Source organism: Hyperolius riggenbachi, chromosome 6, assembly GCF_040937935.1.
Source record: "Hyperolius riggenbachi isolate aHypRig1 chromosome 6, aHypRig1.pri, whole genome shotgun sequence".
Taxonomy (NCBI): Eukaryota; Metazoa; Chordata; class Amphibia; order Anura; family Hyperoliidae; genus Hyperolius; species Hyperolius riggenbachi.
Genome location: NC_090651.1, coordinates 331,701,472 through 331,719,352, shown reverse-complemented (window position 1 = coordinate 331,719,352; position 17,881 = coordinate 331,701,472). Strand labels below are relative to the sequence as shown.

Genomic DNA, 17,881 nt, shown 5'->3' with positions numbered 1-17,881 from the left:
TTTTAACTAAATATGATAATCATGTTTAATACAATTTAAATCGGACTCAATATATTGACCTTAAGATCCTGAATGAATTCAACGTTTTTACCACTATACCTTCCTACTTCTCTTCCTCCTCCCTCACAGTTCCTTGCATAACATACTCTTATCCTTGAGCTTTTATTTGTTCCGCTTTCTCTCCCCTATTTAAATCCTTGCATTCAGAATGTGTTTTCATGTTTTGTTAAAGTTTCAAGGTTGAGTCAGTAGGGTCAGGATCTGATGAAGGAATTCACTACGGAAGCTAATCCTTCAAGAAACTACGTTTACTAAAACATAAAGAGTATTGCATACAATGGTCAACCTCTGTTTTGGTTTACACTGTAAAGAAACACTTCAAACATAATGCTTTTTATTGGATTTACATATCATAGACGTTTATTTACAAGACATGTAAACTTCTATCAGTTTTAGCAATGACATTGTAAGGGCTAAATTCCCACTGGAATTTATATTACGTTTGGAAGCTTGGTAGACATACTATCTTATTATGTTTCTTAAAGCAGGAGGATCAGTCATACTATGCCAGGAAAAAAAACACATTATCAGGAAGTAGCGTGAGGCGCTTACAGAGACCGGACCTCCGGCGAATGGAACTCAGAAGAGGTATGTCCACACTTTCACTGTTCCTGTCCGCTGCTGCTGCTGCCTATTGATGCTGGACGGGGAAGCACTGAAGGGAGAGCCCGGGTTGAGGGAGGGGGGGAGTGGGCCCTCCTCCCCGCCGCTGTGGGTGGCCAATGCTCTCCCCTCATGGGCTGCGACCCTGGGGGCACCTGACTGCCTCCCTATACCTGTCTATACCGTGGGCACCTATGTCTGGCTGAACTGTGGGAACCTGCACCTGGTTATACTGTGGGCACCTATACCTAGCTATACTGTGGTAACCTATGCCTGGCTATACTGTGGGAGCCTTTGCCTGGCTATACAATGGGCACCTATACCTGGCTATACTGTAGGCACCTATGCCTGGCTATACAATGGGCACCTATACCTAGCTATACTGTAGGCACCTATGCCTGGCTATACAATGGGCACCTATACCTGGCTATACTGTAGGCACCTAAGCCTGGCTATACAATGGGCACCTATACCTGGCTATACTGTAGGCACCTATGCCTGGCTATACAATGGGCACCTATACCTGGCTATACTGTAGGCACCTATACTTAGCTATACTGTGGGCACCTATACTTGGCTATACTGAGGGGACCTATACCTGGCTATACTGGGGGCACCCAGCGGTGAGCTCCGTGGGCCCGAAACCACCTGCTTCGGCACATATACCTGGGAGGGGAAGGGGGGGGGAAGGCATCCAAATTTTCGCAGGAGGGCCCAGTGATTTCTAGTTAAGCCCCTGAGTGTTTAAATGGAATTTGATTTTGTGGCTGACAATCACACTTTAAAGGGGACTAAAACTCTTGCACAGGAGGCAAGGAAAACACGGAGAAATTCACCTTGTGTGTATTTACAGAGAACAGCCTGGCGAATTCTCCCTTATCCTCAAGTTACCAGCAGGTGTAAAGGCAGGGCTATCAGCTGTGTGAACTATGCCCTGTTGTTCTGGCTTCTGGGCTAATATGTAAACACAGGAGGTTAAAGGCCATCTGAAATTAGAAAATAGAATATGGAGGCTGACATATTTATTTCCTTTTAACCACTTAAAGATCAGGGGATTATTGATTGATCTGTGCTGCGTGGGCTCTCAGCACAGATCAGGATTGAGCCAGGGCGACCAGGCTCCTCAAAGCCCCACTCCGCAGGGATTTTCCGCCTCCCTTTCTTTCCCTCCCTCCCCTCCTTACCATGGGCGGCACAGGACGGCGATCCGTCTTGCACCGCCTCTGATAGGCTTCAGCCTATCAAATGCCGGCGATCCCCGGGCAATCAGAGGCCAGGGATCGCCGATCTCCTTTACGGCGCTGCTGCGCAGCAGCGACGTGCGACGTGAACACCGGGGATTTCTTCCCCGCGTGTTTACATTTGGCCTGCTAGCCGCGATCGGAGGCTCGCAGGCTGTTCACGGAGACTCCCTCCGTGAACTGACATGAAATGTTTCCATGTAATTTCACTTACGACCTGCCGCCGCCTATCAGCATTAGGCGGTCATTAAGTGGTTAAACAATACCAGTTGCCTGGCAGGCCTGCTGATCTATTTGTCTGCAGTAGTATCTGAATCACACCAGAAACAAGCAGCTAATCTTGTCAGAACTGGCAATACTGTCAGAAACACCTGATATGCTGCATGCTTGTTCATGGTCTATGGCTTAAAGTATTAGAAGCAGAGGATCAGCAGGACAGGCAGGAAACTGGGTTTGTTAAAAAAAATATATATGCCAGCCACCATATCCCTCTCACTTCAGCTGTCCTTTAGAGGGAACCTGAAGTGAGAGGGATATGCAGTCCGCCATATTTATTTCCTTTTCGACAATGCACATTGCCTGGTTGTCATGCTAATCATCTGCATTCAATACTTTCATGCACTTTGATGCATGAAAGATCAGCAGGACTGCCAAACAACTAGTATTGTATAAAATGAAATAAATATGACAGCCTCCATATTCTTCTCACTTCAGGTTCCCTTTAAGGTTCCCCTAATGCGTTTTTGTTCTGCCAACCTTCGATCAGCTCTTCCTCCTCTCTCTCCGTTCGATGGCTTTATAGTTTCCAGCTCCCGTGTACTCCACTCCTGGTCATCTTTTAAGCATTCCTGCGAGGATCCGGATTTTAATTAATATTTATTGTCGACTGAAAACAGCAACAGTTCTGGGCATCCAGGAGAAGCGCGGTCTCTGATTGATCAGAATTCCCACCATTAATCACTAGCTAATGCCCGAGCATTCTGGCATGCTGACAGCCAACACGCTTTTATTAATGAACAGGCTGAGGAGGGAGGTGCGGGGCTCATCTGTCTGGCCTGGCAGGAGAGAAAGGCCTCAGGCTCTGCTGGTCGGAGCAGCCATGGAGATGAGGCCCGCTCGGGCTCAAATGGAGGAGATGACAGCTCTGCTGGAGGACCCCGCTGATCTGCCTGATAAAGGATGTCAGGGAGAAGGTCATCTCACTCAGTGCTGTACATGGGTCACATTACCCAACCTCATTTATAAAAATGGGAGCGTCTCGGATGCCTATCTGATTGTAATGGAGGCAGACCGCTATGTGCGGGGAAACACCTGCCTCTCTGCATACTGCAGCATCTTTACAGATAAGGAAAATTATTTTATTACATTTAACACTAAAAAGAGTGAAGCAGGTAATAAGTGCACTAGAGGCGCCCTGGTAATCTTTTCTAGACCAGACCAAGGTTGGAAGGTTAGGCACTACAGCGGGGTGAAGGTTAGGCACTACAGCGGGGTGAAGGTTAGCCACTACAGCTGGGTGAAGGTTAGGCACTACAGCAGGGTGAAGATTAGGCACTACAGCGGGGTGAAGGTTAGGCACTACAGCGGGGTGAAGGTTAGGCACTAGAGCGGGGTGAAGGTTAGGCACTACAGCGGGGTGAAGGTTAGCCACTACAGCTGGGTGAAGGTTAGGCATTGCAGTGGGGTGAAGGTTAGGCACTACAGCGGGGTGAAGGTTAGGCACTACAGCGGGGTGAAGGTTAGCCAGGCACTACAGCTGGGTGAAAGTTAGGCACTACAGCTGGGTGAAGGTTAGGCACTACAGCGAGGTGAAGGTTAGGCACTACAGCGGGGTGAAGGTTAGCCACTACAGCTGGGTGAAGGTTAGCCACTACAGCTGGGTGAAGGTTAGGCACTGCAGCGGGGTGAAGGTTAGGCACTGCAGCGGGGTGAAGGTTAGGCACTACAGCGGGGTGAAGGTTAGGCATTACAGCGGAGTGAAGGTTAGGCACTACAGCGGGGTGAAGGTTAGGCACCACTTAGGGTTAGGCAACGGCAGAGGGAGGATTGAGTGTGAGAGTAGGGTTGGTAATCTTTACCAATATTTTACTGTGACCTAACGGTTAGGTCATAGTAAAATATTGGTAAAAATTACCAGTATTTTACTATCGGAATTAAGTAGCAGAATATCTGTTATATTACCAATATTCTTCTAGAGGCTATCTCCTCTGCCCATTTTACTGAGAGCGTTTTTTATGCATACGCTGAAAAGTGGGGGTGTCTATTTTCAAAAATAGCTGCTGGACAAAGCTTAGTTCTGATTATACAAAAAGTCCAATGCAAACAAGATTGCCAAAAGCAAAAAATAAAAAAACAAGAATGCAAGTTTCCTCTTTTCTGTGCTGGGAGCACACAGTGCAACCTCCGGTCCCATCGATGGGAATCAGACTATGACCTGTTCAATGTGGGGTGGGGGGGGGGGGTAGTTTTAGGTTTTAATGCTAGGTACACACGATACAATTTTCTGGCAGATTTACCTGCCAGGTTGATTTTTTCCAACATGCCCCGATCTGAATTGCGATCGATTTTTCCGATCCTTTTCCAATCGATTTCCCAAAAAGTGAATGGAAATTGATTGAAAAATCGATCGGAAAATCGATTAAGATTCAAATCGGACATGTTAAAAAAAATTGATCTGGCAGGTAAATCTGCAAGAAAATTGTATTGTGTGTACCTAGCTTTAGAAGGGACGGTTCAAGTGGGAATGGGAAAATATCAATAAAATACAGTACATTACCAATATTTTTCTCTGGCGGTACAACCCGGCACCCAGCTCATATCCGGAGCCACAACACATCCACACATCCTCCTCGTAAAGAGTAGATGTTATGATAATGTTGAGATATGCTGGTCTACCTATACTAATTTTGCAAATACATTGACTCTCACAATCTTTCCAAACTGCTGCAGAAGGATGTCAGAAACAAGACAAAATGTCTGAGAAGCCAAAGCTAGCATGAGAGGAGGTCCTCACCTTGCCCCATGCCTGCTTGCTGCTATGGAGACACAGCACAGAGATTTAGCAGCTGCATCCCTGCGGTGTTTTCTTAGTGACCACGGTGGCAGGAACGGCCGGGGTTATGAGTGAATGGAAAGAAATGTCACGCTTCCTCTCTAAAACTCCACTTCCCACCCCTTCAGGGCGATATGTAGAACTGACTTTTCCATCTCACTGTAATAATACGCTGGAAGCTTTCTAGAAACTGTTTAGTCTCCATCGTGCCATTTCTGTTCTAGGTAGGAAAAAAACAAGACTCAAACTGCTCATTATACAGACATTCTGGGAATGTGAAGGCTCAGAGGTGACACTTTTATGGAAGAGGCACAAAATGTTTTGCTTTAATAGCAGACAGGTTTCTATTTGAGTTTTGAGCTCTTGGCTGTGGTTGTTCTGAAGGGAATCCAGTCAGCTATCGTAAGATGCCAGTTAGGAACTGTAACCAAGCGCAGGTAGACTAAGCATGGTAGTGAGGAGAGAGAACAGAATTTCTGAAGGGTGTGTCTTTTACAAGCAAGAAGTTTTAAATCAGGATGATACCATTTATTGTCTAACTAAAAATGAATAAAAATAAGCAAGCTTTCGGCCTTGCAGCCTTCGTCTGGCTTATATCCTGTTAGTTTGCAAGCTGGTGGTACAGACAGCTATATACATGCAACATCAAAAGGGAAAACAGATATTCTTTTCAAGCATAAATCCATGTCATTAAGATGCCTTAATTCAAACAGACCATCTAAATGGGGTTAGAGGTTGTTAGCTAAGATAAGGATCCTTGTTTACTCCCTGCTCACAGACCTGGGATTAGAATTGACCCAGAGGTATCGTAAATTCTTAGTTCATAAGTTCAGCTAGAATGGCTGAGAAAGTTTAAATATCATCAGTCTCATACCAATATAAGAAGTTGTTGTCCTTATTTAAATTTATGCTTGAAAACAATATCTGTTTTCCCTTTTGATGTTGCATGTATATAAGCTGTCTGTACCACCAGCCTGCAAACTAACAGGATATAAGCCCGACGAAGGCTGCAAGGCCGAAAGCTTGCTTATTTTTATTCATTTTTAGTTAGCCAATAAATGGTATCATCCTGATTTAAAACTTCTTGCTTTTACTGATGGCTAACACGGTACAATACCCTACTGCTTCTTTTACAAGGTAACAGTAAAGTGTACTTATACTCAGGGCTGACATTTGACCTGAGCGCGTCATAGTAGGGAACCCACAGGACACTCAAACTCCCCTGGCGGCCAGCGATAGAAGCTCTCTACCAGACGCTCATCCAGCGTCCGGTCTCAGTGGCTACAGGTGTCACTCCTCATGTGACCCGCTAGCATGTTAGATGAGGAGTGACGCTGCTGTAGTGATAGAGGGGACATTAGACCTTCAGCTGATTGAGAGTCACCACCAACGGATGCAGAGAAGTGAGTAACCACTCATGCTCCACCTCCACTAGAGAGGAAACCTCTCTAATACTGGGGGCACTTCTGCTACCTGTATTGGGGGAAAGAGTGCTACTTAATAGTGAGGGCACTGCTGGCTACGTATACTGAGGGAGGAGGGGACATCTGCTCCCTGTACTGGGGGCATACCTAATACTGGGGATATCTTCTGCCTATAATGGGGGTGGGGAGATTCCTACTGGGAGCATACCTGGCTACTTTACAGAGGGAGGGATAGTCGTATGCAAAAACGACATTTTTGTGTCCCTCTTTTAAATAGTTGGTTCTATATAATATGTTGAAATAAAGTTTGACAAGTTTTCATCACCTAACGAATGACATATGATTAATTTCTGTATAATGTATAATGTATTCCCTGGTTCGAATTCCAGCCAGGGCACAATCTGCACAGAGTTTGTACCTTCTCCCTGTGTCTGTGCGGGTTTCCTCCATGCACTCTGGTTTCCTCCCATATTCCAAAAATATACAGATAAGTTATTATTATTATTATTATTTAGTATTTATATAGCGCCGACATATTACGCAGCGCTGTACAATGTGTATATATATATATATATATATATATATATATATATATATATATATCTTGTCACTAACTGTCCCTCAAAGGAGCTGACAGTCTAATCCCTACCATTGCCATATGTCTATATTATGTAGTGTATGTACTGTAGTCTAGAGCCAATTTTTTTTAGGGGGAGCCAATTAACTTATTTGTATGTTTTTGGGAGTTAATTGGCTTCCCCCTAAATTGGCCCTAGACTATGACACAGACACTACACGATACATACATAGACATAGGACTATGGTAGGGATTAGATTGTGAGCTCCTCTGAGGGACAGTTAAGTGACAAGACAATACACTCTGTGCTGCGGAAGATGTCGGCGCTATATACCGTATTTTTCGGACTATAAGACGCTCCTGACCATACAACGCACCGAGGTTTAGAGGACAAAGCCAGGGGAAAAATATATACTAAACCTGGTGCATGTATGGGGAAGGGGCATCTTGTGGATTATGCCCCCTTTGTACCTCATTCCCTCTTTGTAGCTCATGTGTCTCACTATGTCCTCCGTTTGTCCCCCTGTTTCCTCCTCTGCATGGGTACAGTGCAGGGAGTTCCCAACATTGCAGCGGGTTGGAGGTTTGTATTGGCAGGTGTTCACAAGTCTTAAAGTCCAAAAAATACAGAAAATACCAAATAATAATAATGATTGTCCTCTAAAAAGTCCCTGAGACCCAACAATAACACAATTTAACCAAACGGATTTGGGGAATACCGGTATTTAATATTGATGAATACCTGATCTGATTGTCTCCCTGAAGTCTGATCATGTGACGCAATCCCTGGTAATACGCTAGGGCAATGTCAGTTTGGTGAGTTTTTCTACAGAACCGAATCATATTTTTCCATACAAAATCAAGTTCTCTTATAGCTACTGTATGTGATTTATCTGCATGGAGCATGGACTTTGTACTGTGCATTTGAGTTACCTGCCAACTTTATATCTGCTTATTCTGCACAGAAGGCGGCTCTACATAAAATAACAATAATAAAGTATGGTCCTCGGAGGATGAGAATGGCAATCGCTGCCTTAGCCCCAATGCTTATTAGTTCCATTCCTTTATTCGAGAAGCACCCTGGCCAGTTGACACTGTAAATTGCGCTTCAGAAATTGCCTGCTTTGTTTCATTATTTTTTCCTTGAGATATCATCATCGAAGGTCCTGACTGCCGGATCATCCTAGCGGGAAATACAAGACTTCAGAAGCAAGGCGTGAAGTGCAAATAGGCTCCCCATAAAAACAGGCCTGCGTTGAATTGTAGCCGTTGTGGCTGAAATGGGAGGTTGTTAGTGTGTTTACTCATGGTAAACCTATAATTGCACTGTTTGCATACGCCTAAGCAAAAACCACAGTGCCTGCACTTGATGGGCAGTTTATTAGCGTATTAATTCCAGTCGTGTACCTTCCCATCACCATAAGGAATACACGGATCATTCCTTCCATCCCACGTACTGAGACTGTCGCTACAGGAAGATGAGAGAGCTCCGATCCCATCACTGCAGCCGCTGGAGACATCAGTAGATTATTAGCAGGCAATGGATTGCTATGATAGATGAAAGCTAATGAGTATCGCCTCCAGTATTGCATGACAACTATTATATCCCATTAAAGGGGGACTCCAGCCAGACAGCGGAACCCAAGGCTGAAGCAGAGGAGCTGTGACTGTTGAGATCTGTGGTAACATTATTTTTGCTTTTGCTCTATACACTTCTCCCTGTATTACATCATTTTTTCTTCTTTTGACAAGATTAAAAAGTCCTGTCGACTCTGTGCCACTGCTCCGCCTCCAGCCTGCTCTTTGATGTAATTCTACACTGTTGTCATCCAACCTGAATTAAATTATTTCCCTCTTATACCTAATTAGTCCCTCCCATTTCTCCAGTTAACTTACCAGCTAGACTCTCCCATGTCAAGTCTTGTTTAAACATTATCATGTTACAGTGGAAACAGGAAAAAAGGGCGCAGGCAGCTAGCGGACAAAATGGGCGCCGCCATTCACTCCCATTATAAATATCGTTTAATGGGCGCCGAACAGGAAAAAAGGGTGCCGGAGAATAATGTTTTACAAGCGGTGCCCGGAGATTTTGAATGTTTTATAACTGCTTGTGATGATTTACGTTTAGAAAATGCACCCGTGACGAATAACGTTTATAAAAATACTAAACATATTTAACCTATTTAACTAAAACGTTATTTAAAATTGTATCCCTTACTGTTTTTAAAACATTATTCTCCACACAATAAAGCGATCACTAAGGGGGGTCTTAGGTTTAGGCACCATCAGGGAGGGTCTTAGGTTTAGGCACCACCAGGGGGGGTCTTAGGTTTAGGCACCACCAGGGGGGGTCTTAGGTTAGGCACCACCAGGGGGGGGGGTCTTAGGTTTAGGCACCACCAGGGGGGTCTTAGGTTTAGGCACCACCAGGGGGGGTCTTAGGTTTAGGCACCACCAGGGGGGTCTTAGGTTTAGGCACCACCAGGGGGGGTCTTAGGTTAGGCACCACCAGGGGGGGGGGGTCTTAGGTTTAGGCACCACCAGGGGGGTCTTAGGTTTAGGCACCACCAGGGGGGGTCTTAGGTTTAGGCACCACCAGGGGGGTCTTAGGTTTAGGCACCACCAGGGGGGGTCTTAGGGTTAGGCACCACCAGGGGGGTCTAGGGGTTAGAGTGAGAGTAGTGTTAGTATAGAGTGAGAGTAGGGTTAGGTATAGTTTTAGTAAAATTTTAGTAATACTTACTAATGTTTTACAACACTTATTACGAACTTAGTTATATTTATATCATCGTTATAAACAATATTTTCAGATTTTATTATAAGAAGAAACAATAAATGAAGGTTATTCACAATAATATACAATTACAACCATTAAACATATATTATCGTAATTATAAGTTTCACTTTTGAAATGGAAGATTAACGTTTTCACAATTACCGATTTCATACACATTATTTAATGATTTATAAATTTGTAAAACATTATTTTTAAACGAAATACAGCACAATATTTTTATAAACGCTATTAGTGCTTATCGTTTACACCCCGCACCCTTTTTTCCCGACGCCCTTTTTTGACGTACGCTGTTACTCTTTCACAGGACAGAAAGAAAACATCAGTGAATACACCCTGTATGCGTTTAAAGAGACACTGAAGCGAAAAAAAATATATGATATAATGAATTGGTTGTGTACTATGAATAATTACTAGAAGATTAGCAGCAAAGAAAATATTCTCATACTTTTATTTTCAGGTATATAGTGTTTTTTCTAACATTGCATTATTCTATAATATGTGCAGATTACACAACACTCAGTATTCAAAATGATTCTTTCAGAGCAGTCTGTGAAGTAATGACCTCTCCTCTAGCAGAGAAAAAGTAAACAGTTCACTTACAGTTGAGATAATAAAAGTCAGATAACAGCCCTCTCCATGACTAACTTAGTCGGAGAGCTTAATGGCTTGTTTGCATAGAGATAACAACTGGAGTTTCTCAACTCTTCCTGTACTGGAAACAATTAGACTGATGTATCTGATCTTAATGTTTTATTTCTTAGCTGTACTACACATACAAATCATAATATCATATATTTTTTTTCGCTTCAGTGTCTCTTTAAAGAGTTTAGCCTGTCTAACTCCTCTTTATCTGTGACTAATCACAAGTTGTCATTTGATCCCTCTGCTGTGTCATCCGCCTGCCATGGCAGAGAGGTTATTGGTAAACACGGGATGTTAACCCTATGTCTGCTTCCATGAAAGTGGGAAGTAGAAACCTTACACATTTATTGCAGGATGTGTATCAGCTGTAACATAGAATTTTTTTCTTTAAAGGTTATTATGCTGTTGCGTATCTTTAAAAGCAGAGAGGAAGTTCTGAGTTCAGGTCCGCGTTAAGTTGTTTAGGGTGTATGCAAAAAAGAGATGATGCATAAATAAAATCTGTCTTAGAAAAAAAAAAAAGACATGATGCGCCTCTATACAGGTGTGCTCTATTTTATCACCTGCAAAGTGGAACACAGACGATTAACCCTTTTAGTAACTTGAATATATTTTTGTTCTTACAGGGTTTCATTACATGGTTTAGGAACCCCGACAAAACTGTTTTTGTTGGTTTTCATATTGATTTTAACCTAAGATCATGTTGTCACACTGCATTTATATTTTACTTCAAGGACACTTCAGGCAAACTCAAAACAGCAATGTTTTCTCTAGTATTGAATACAGCAGAGAAGGTTGCAGCATCTGCCATTATTTTATTTCTGTCTGGATTCCAATTGGGGAAATTTCCTGTCTTTTTCTGTTACGCTGATAGGGTCACTGAGAACAGAAAGTGAGCTTAACCACTTCCCAACTGAGGGGTTTTACCCCTTGACCACCAGAGCAATTTTCACCTTTCAGCGCTCCTTCCATTCATTCATCTATAATTTTATCATTACTTATCGCAATGAAATGAACTATATCTTGTTTTTTTCGCCACCAATTAGGCTTTCTTTAGGTGGGACATTATGCCAAGAATAATTTTATTCTAAATGTGTTTTAATGGGAAAATAGGAAAAAATGTGGGAAAAAATTTATTATTTTTCAGTTTTCGCCCTTTATAGTTTTTAAATAATGCATGCTACTGTAATTAAAACCCATTAAATGTATATGCCTATTTATCCCGGTTATAAAACCGTTTAAATTATGTCCCTATCACAATGTTTGCCGCCAATATTTTAGTTGGAAATAAAGGTGCATTTTTTTCAGTTTTGCGTCCATCCCTAATTATAAGCCCATAGTTTATAAAGTAACAGTGTTATACCTTCTTGACATAAATATTTAAAAAGTTTAGTCCCTAAGGTAACTATTTATGTTTTTTTTTTTATTGTAAATTTTTTATTTTTTTTTTAATTACAAAAAAAAAAAAATTGGGGAGTGTGGGAGGTAAGGAGTTAATTTTTTGTGTAAAACAAGTTTATTTGTGTGTAGAAAATGGTTAGGGTGTAGTTTTACTATTTGGCCACAAGATGGCAACATTACTAATTTGTTTCATGCTACCTGCAAGCGTCCTTCCGGACTCTTGCAGGAAGTAGAAAGAGGCTGGGACTTTGTTATTTTTTCACAATGATCGCGCTGCTCAGCCGAGCGGCAGCAGGTCATTGCGGGGCTTAGATCAACGAACGGGAATGGATTTTCCCGTTCGTTGATCTCTGGGCGAGCGGGCGGCGGCGTGTTTACTAGCGGCGGGCGGCGTGTTTACGAGCGGGAACGCGGACAGCGGCGGGAGTGCGCAAAGTACGGATTTCTCCGTCCCTGGGGGTGAAAGGATGGAAAAAGGGGCGGAGAAATCCGTACGCGCGGGGGTAAAGTGGTTAAAGACAAACCGTAACCAAGAATTGAACTTCATCCCAATCAGTAGCTGATACCCCCTTTCCCATGTGAAATCTATTCCTTTTCTCAAATGGATCATCTGGGGGGCTCTGTATGGCTGATTTTGTGGTGAAACCCCTCCCACAGTGTGATGCCAGTGCCTCACAGCTCTGAAGTCCTGACCTCACACTGTGGGAGCCTTGTTGCATTGTGGTAAATAATAGCTGTTTCCAACTGCCAAAAAAGCAAGCGGCACCTCCTTCCAGTGACATCACCTGCCAGCAGTAAGAATGTAACCATGTGATCAATGTCTTAATGTAAGTCAGGGAGAGAAAAGATTTTACAAAATAGCAAACACTGACTAAATCATTTATACATAATTATTGTAAAAATTAAGCACTTTTTTTAGTACATTATTTTCACTGGAGTTACCCTTTAAGTCTTTCCAATTTAGGTGCACACAAAAATAAAAACAGAATTCTTAGTAAGGTTAAGAATCCAGAAAACATCTATGAGGTTTGTACTGTTTTCTGTCTTCTTATTGAAAGGATCATTCCTATCCTACTTCCTACCCATAATTCAGTACATTGGCAGGACACACCCCCACAACACATAGCAACAGAACGTGTCACTATAGCCTCCTGTTTACTCTTTCCTGGTCGGCGCGGTCGGCGCCCTTTGATTCGGACATATGCACTGTGCATGAGCAGTATGTCGTTTTGGGGCTGCCTGTAACCGCTCTCACCGGGGACCAGTATAATGTACGCATGCACGCCAGCGTAAGGACGTACCGGGCGTGCGCGCGCTCCACCGCATGCGCAGTGCATATGTCCAGGTCAAAGGGCGCCGAGTACAAAATAGACAACAAGAGGCATAGCTAGCAAGCGGAGGAAGACGCAGGGCCACAGGAGATGTGGTAAGCCTATGGCACCTCCCCACACACACAGGGCGTCATTTTGAAATTTAAATTAGGGCTAAGGTATCCTTTAAGCCCCTCCCAATCATTGCTCAACAACCGAGAAAGCTGATTGCAACTTATTCCACAAGTGTCTGTGGCTACAGAGAAAATAACACCAAGCATAAGATGATGCAGATTATTAACCCCTTCCTCACTGTTCCAAAGACAACATCCAAGTGTTTCAGATTTCCTAAAAAAAAATAATCTTGTTTTAAACGACCACTATTGTGAAAATCATAACGTTTTAAATACATCTACACACATACAAATATGAAGTACATTTCTTCCAGAGTAAAATGAACCATAAATTACCTTTCTGCTATGTTGCTGTCACTTACAGTAGGTAGTAGAAATCGGACATTACCGACAGGTTTTGGACTAGTCCATCTCCTCATGGGGGATTCTCAGGGTTTTGTTTAGTTTCAAAAGCACTTAGTGAATGGCAGTTGCTCTGTCCAACTGCCAAAAAATTGTGCAGTGAGCCAGCATCACTGTATAAATCCTTTTCAGGCAATGTCTTTATATAGAATAAAAGCCTTGCTGAAAATCCCCTATGACGAGATGGACTAGTTCAAAACCTGTCAGTTCTATCAGATTTCTACTGCCTACTGTAAGTAAAAGCAACATGGGAGAAAAGTAATTTATGGCCCACTTTACTCTTGAAAAAAACATACTTCTTATTTGTATATGTTTACTTGTATTTTAAATGTTAACATTTTTTGCAATAGTGGACTAGACCAAAAGTGGTCACAAACCATACAATTTTCTATATTACTTTTCAATCTTAGAATTCCAGCCAATCAATTTTTCTGGTTTGTTGTAACATTTGAAAAATCTGACCAATGTGTCACACACTTGTTTGATTTTCTTAGAGGTAAGGTATCTGTGCATAATGATTAGCTAAAGAAATATAAATATTGTACTTTGTATACTATGAGCTACACTCTCCCTGATGAGCTCTTCCCTCTCTGCCTCCCAACAGAAGGCGGACCTGGCGGTTGCGGCGTTCACCATCACTGCAGAGCGTGAAAAAGTCATCGATTTCTCAAAGCCTTTCATGACGCTGGGGATCAGCATCTTGTACCGGGTCCAGATGGTAAGACACTGCTTGTACCCCTTTCTGCAGACCTCCATACTCCCCACTCTGTTTCCCTGTGTCACCTCATGTCTTCTTCAGAGACTTTATATCATAGCGGGTGGAACAGGGAGTCAGCAGTACATCATGTCAATCATCCTCCACAACACCTGGTAGAACCGTACAGACAATTACAGAAATAATGCACATTTTTTTCAGGACTTCTAGGAGTTCTGGTTCACCATTAGCTTGATGGCATGACAGATAAAAATGGCATAGCGCCCGCTATTTATTAGGCTCCATAATTTAACCTTCCTGCCACTAATTGCAGCTTTTACTATTGCCGCCTATGGAGGAAGGGAGTAGGTTAAATTAGGCAGGGGGGTTAGGGTTAGGCATGGGGGTAGAGTGGTCCACCACTGGTGGAGTGGTTAAGTTTAGGCCGCTGAGGTGGAGTGGCTACGGTTAGGCAGGGAGGGTAGAGTGGTTAGGGTTAGGCACCGGGAATGAAGTGGTAAGGGTTAGGCAGCAGGGTGGAGTGGTTAGGGTTAGGCACCGGGAATGAAGTGGTTAGGGTTAGGCAGCGGAGTGGAGTGGTTAGGGTTAGGCACCGGGAGTAAAGTGGTTAGGGTTAGGCAGCAGGGTGTAGTGGTTAGGGTTAGGCAGCGGGGTGGAGTGGTTAGGGTTAGGCAGTGGGGTGGAGTGGTTAGGGTTAGGCACTGGGAGTGAAGTTGTTAGGGCAAGGCAGTGGAGGTGGAGTGGTTAGGGTTAGGCAGCGGGGTGGAGTGGTTAGGGTTAGGCAGCGGATTGGAGTGGTTAGGGTTAGGCAGCGGGGGTGGAGTGGGTTAGGCAGCTGGGGGGAGTGGTTAGGGTTAGGCAGCTGGGTGGAGTGGTTTGGGTTAGGCAGCTGGCTGGAGTGGTTAGGATTAGGCAGCGGGAGTGGAGTGGTTAGGGTTAGGCAGAGGGGTGGAGTGGTTAGGCAGCTGGGTGGAGTGGTTAGGATTAGGCAGCGGAAGTGGAGTGGTTAGGGTTAGACAGCTGGGTGGAGTGGTTAGGGTTAGGCAGCAGGGATGGAGTGTATAGGGTTAGGCAGCAGGGATGGAGTGGTTAGGGTTAGGCAGCAGGAATGGAGTAGTTAGGGTTAGGCAGCAGGAATGGAGTAGTTAGGGTTAGGCAGCTGGGTGGAGTGATTAGGGTTAGGCAGCGGGGTGGAGTGATTAGGGTTAGGCAGCAAGGATGGAGCGGTTAGGGTTAGGCAGCAGGAATGAAGTGGTTAGGGTTAGGCAGAAGAAATGGAGTGGTTAGTGTTAGGCAGCTGGGTGAAGTGATTAGGGTTAGGCAGCAGGGTGGAGTGGTTAGGGTTAGGCCCCGGGAGTGAAGTGGTTAGGGTTAGGCAGAAGAAATGGAGTGGTTAGGGTTAGGCACCGGGAGTGAAGTGGTTAGGGTTAGGCAGCAGGGTGGAGTGGTTAGGGTTAGGCAGCGGGGTGGAGTGGTTAGGGTTAGGCAGTGGGGTGGAGTGGTTAGGGTTAGGCACTGGGAGTGAAGTGGTTAGGGCAAGGCAGTGGCGGTGGAGTGGTTAGGGTTTGGCAGCGGGGTGGAGTGGTTAGGGTTAGGCAGCGGATTGGAGTGGTTAGGGTTAGGCAGCGGGGGTGGAGTGGGTTAGGCAGCTGGGGGGAGTGGTTAGGGTTAGGCAGCTGGGTGGAGTGGTTTGGGTTAGGGAGCTGGCTGGAGTGGTTAGGATTAGGCAGCGGGAGTGGAGTGGTTAGGGTTAGGCAGAGGGGTGGAGTGGTTAGGCAGCTGGGTGGAGTGGTTAGGATTAGGCAGCGGAAGTGGAGTGGTTAGTGTTAGACAGCTGGGTGGAGTGGTTAGGGTTAGCCAGCAGGGATGGAGTGTATAGGGTTAGGCAGCAGGAATGGAGTGGTTAGGGTTAGGCAGTAGGAATGGAGTAGTTAGGGTTAGGCAGTTGGGTGGAGTGATTAGGGTTAGGCAGCGGGGTGGAGTGATTAGGGTTAGGCAGCAAGGATGGAGCGGTTAGCGTTAGGCAGCAGGAATGAAGTGGTTAGGGTTAGGCAAAAGGAATGGAGTGGTTAGTGTTAGGCAGCTGGGTGAAGTGATTAGGGTTAGGCAGCAGGGTGGAGTGGTTAGGGTTAGGCACCGGGAGTGAAGTGGTTAGGGTTAGGCAGCGGGGTGGAGTGGTTAGGGTTAGGCACCGGGAGTGAAGTGGTTAGGGTTAGGCAGCAGGGTGGAGTGGTTAGGGTTAGGCAGCGGGGTGGAGTGGTTAGGGTTAGGCAGTGGGGTGGAGTGGTTAGGGTTAGGCACTGGGAGTGAAGTGGTTAGGGCAAGGCAGTGGCAGTGGAGTGGTTAGGGCAAGGCAGTGGCAGTGGAGTGGTTAGGGTTAGGCAGCGGATTGGAGTGGTTAGGGTTAGGCAGCGGGGGTGGAGTGGGTTAGGCAGCTGGGGGGAGTGGTTAGGGTTAGGCAGCTGGGTGGAGTGGTTTGGGTTAGGCAGCTGGCTGGAGTGGTTAGGATTAGGCAGCGAGAGTGGAGTGGTTAGGGTTAGGCAGAGGGGTGGAGTGGAGTGGTTAGGCAGCTGGGTGGAGTGGTTAGGATTAGGCAGCGGAAGTGGAGTGGTTAGGGTTAGACAGCTGGGTGGAGTGGTTAGGGTTAGCCAGCAGGGATGGAGTGTATAGGGTTAGGCAGCAGGAATGGAGTGGTTAGGGTTAGGCAGCAGGAATGGAGTAGTTAGGGTTAGGCAGCTGGGTGGAGTGATTAGGGTTAGGCAGCGGGGTGGAGTGATTAGGGTTAGGCAGCAAGGATGGAGCGGTTAGGGTTAGGCAGCAGGAATGAAGTGGTTAGGGTTAGGCAGAAGGAATGGAGTGGTTAGTGTTAGGCAGCTGGGTGAAGTGATTAGGGTTAGGCAGCGGGGTGGAGTGATTAGGGTTAGGCAACGGGGTGGAGTGGTTAGGGTTAGGCAGCAGGAATGCAGTGGTTAGGGTTAGACATCTGGCTGGAGTGGTTAGGGTTAGGCAGCTCGGTGGAGTGGTTAGGATTAGGCAGCGGGAGTGGAGTGGTTAGGGTTAGGCAGCAGGTATGGAGCGGTTAGGTTTAGGCAGCGGGGGTGGAGTGGTTAGTGTTATGCAGCAGGGATGGAGCGGTTAGGATTAGGCAGCAGGGTGGAGTGGTTAGGGTTAGAATCAGAATCAGAATCAATCAGAATCAATTTATTTTCGCCAAGTAAGTTTGCACCTACAAGGAATTTGTCTTGGCAGCAGGAATGGAGTGGTTAGGGCTAGGCAGCGGGAGTGGAGTGGTTAGGCAGCAGGAATGGAGTGTATAGGTTTAGGCAGCGGGGGTGGAATGGTTAGTGTTAGGCCGCAGGGATGGAGCAGTTAGGGTTAGGCAGCAGGAATGGAGTGGTTAGGGTTAGGCAGCAGGAATGGAGTGGTTAGGGTTAGCCAGCTCAGTGGAGTGGTTAGGATTAGGCAGCGGGAGTGGAGTGGTTAGGGTTAGGCAGCAGGAATGGAGTGGTTAGGGTTAGGCAGC

The 17,881-nt window shown here is 45.2% G+C and overlaps 1 protein-coding gene across 8 annotated transcripts in view; it reads left to right on the top strand.

The window, feature by feature from the left end:
• The window catches only part of GRIK5 (glutamate ionotropic receptor kainate type subunit 5), a 793,047-nt gene that overhangs the window by 642,074 nt on the left and 133,092 nt on the right, over positions 1-17,881 (top strand). For all 8 annotated transcript variants that reach the window (XM_068241459.1, XM_068241463.1, XM_068241457.1 and 5 more), the window contains one exon: positions 14,248-14,361. In XM_068241459.1, coding sequence (XP_068097560.1) covers positions 14,248-14,361 — 114 coding nt within the window. The remainder of the gene's footprint in view (positions 1-14,247; positions 14,362-17,881) is intronic.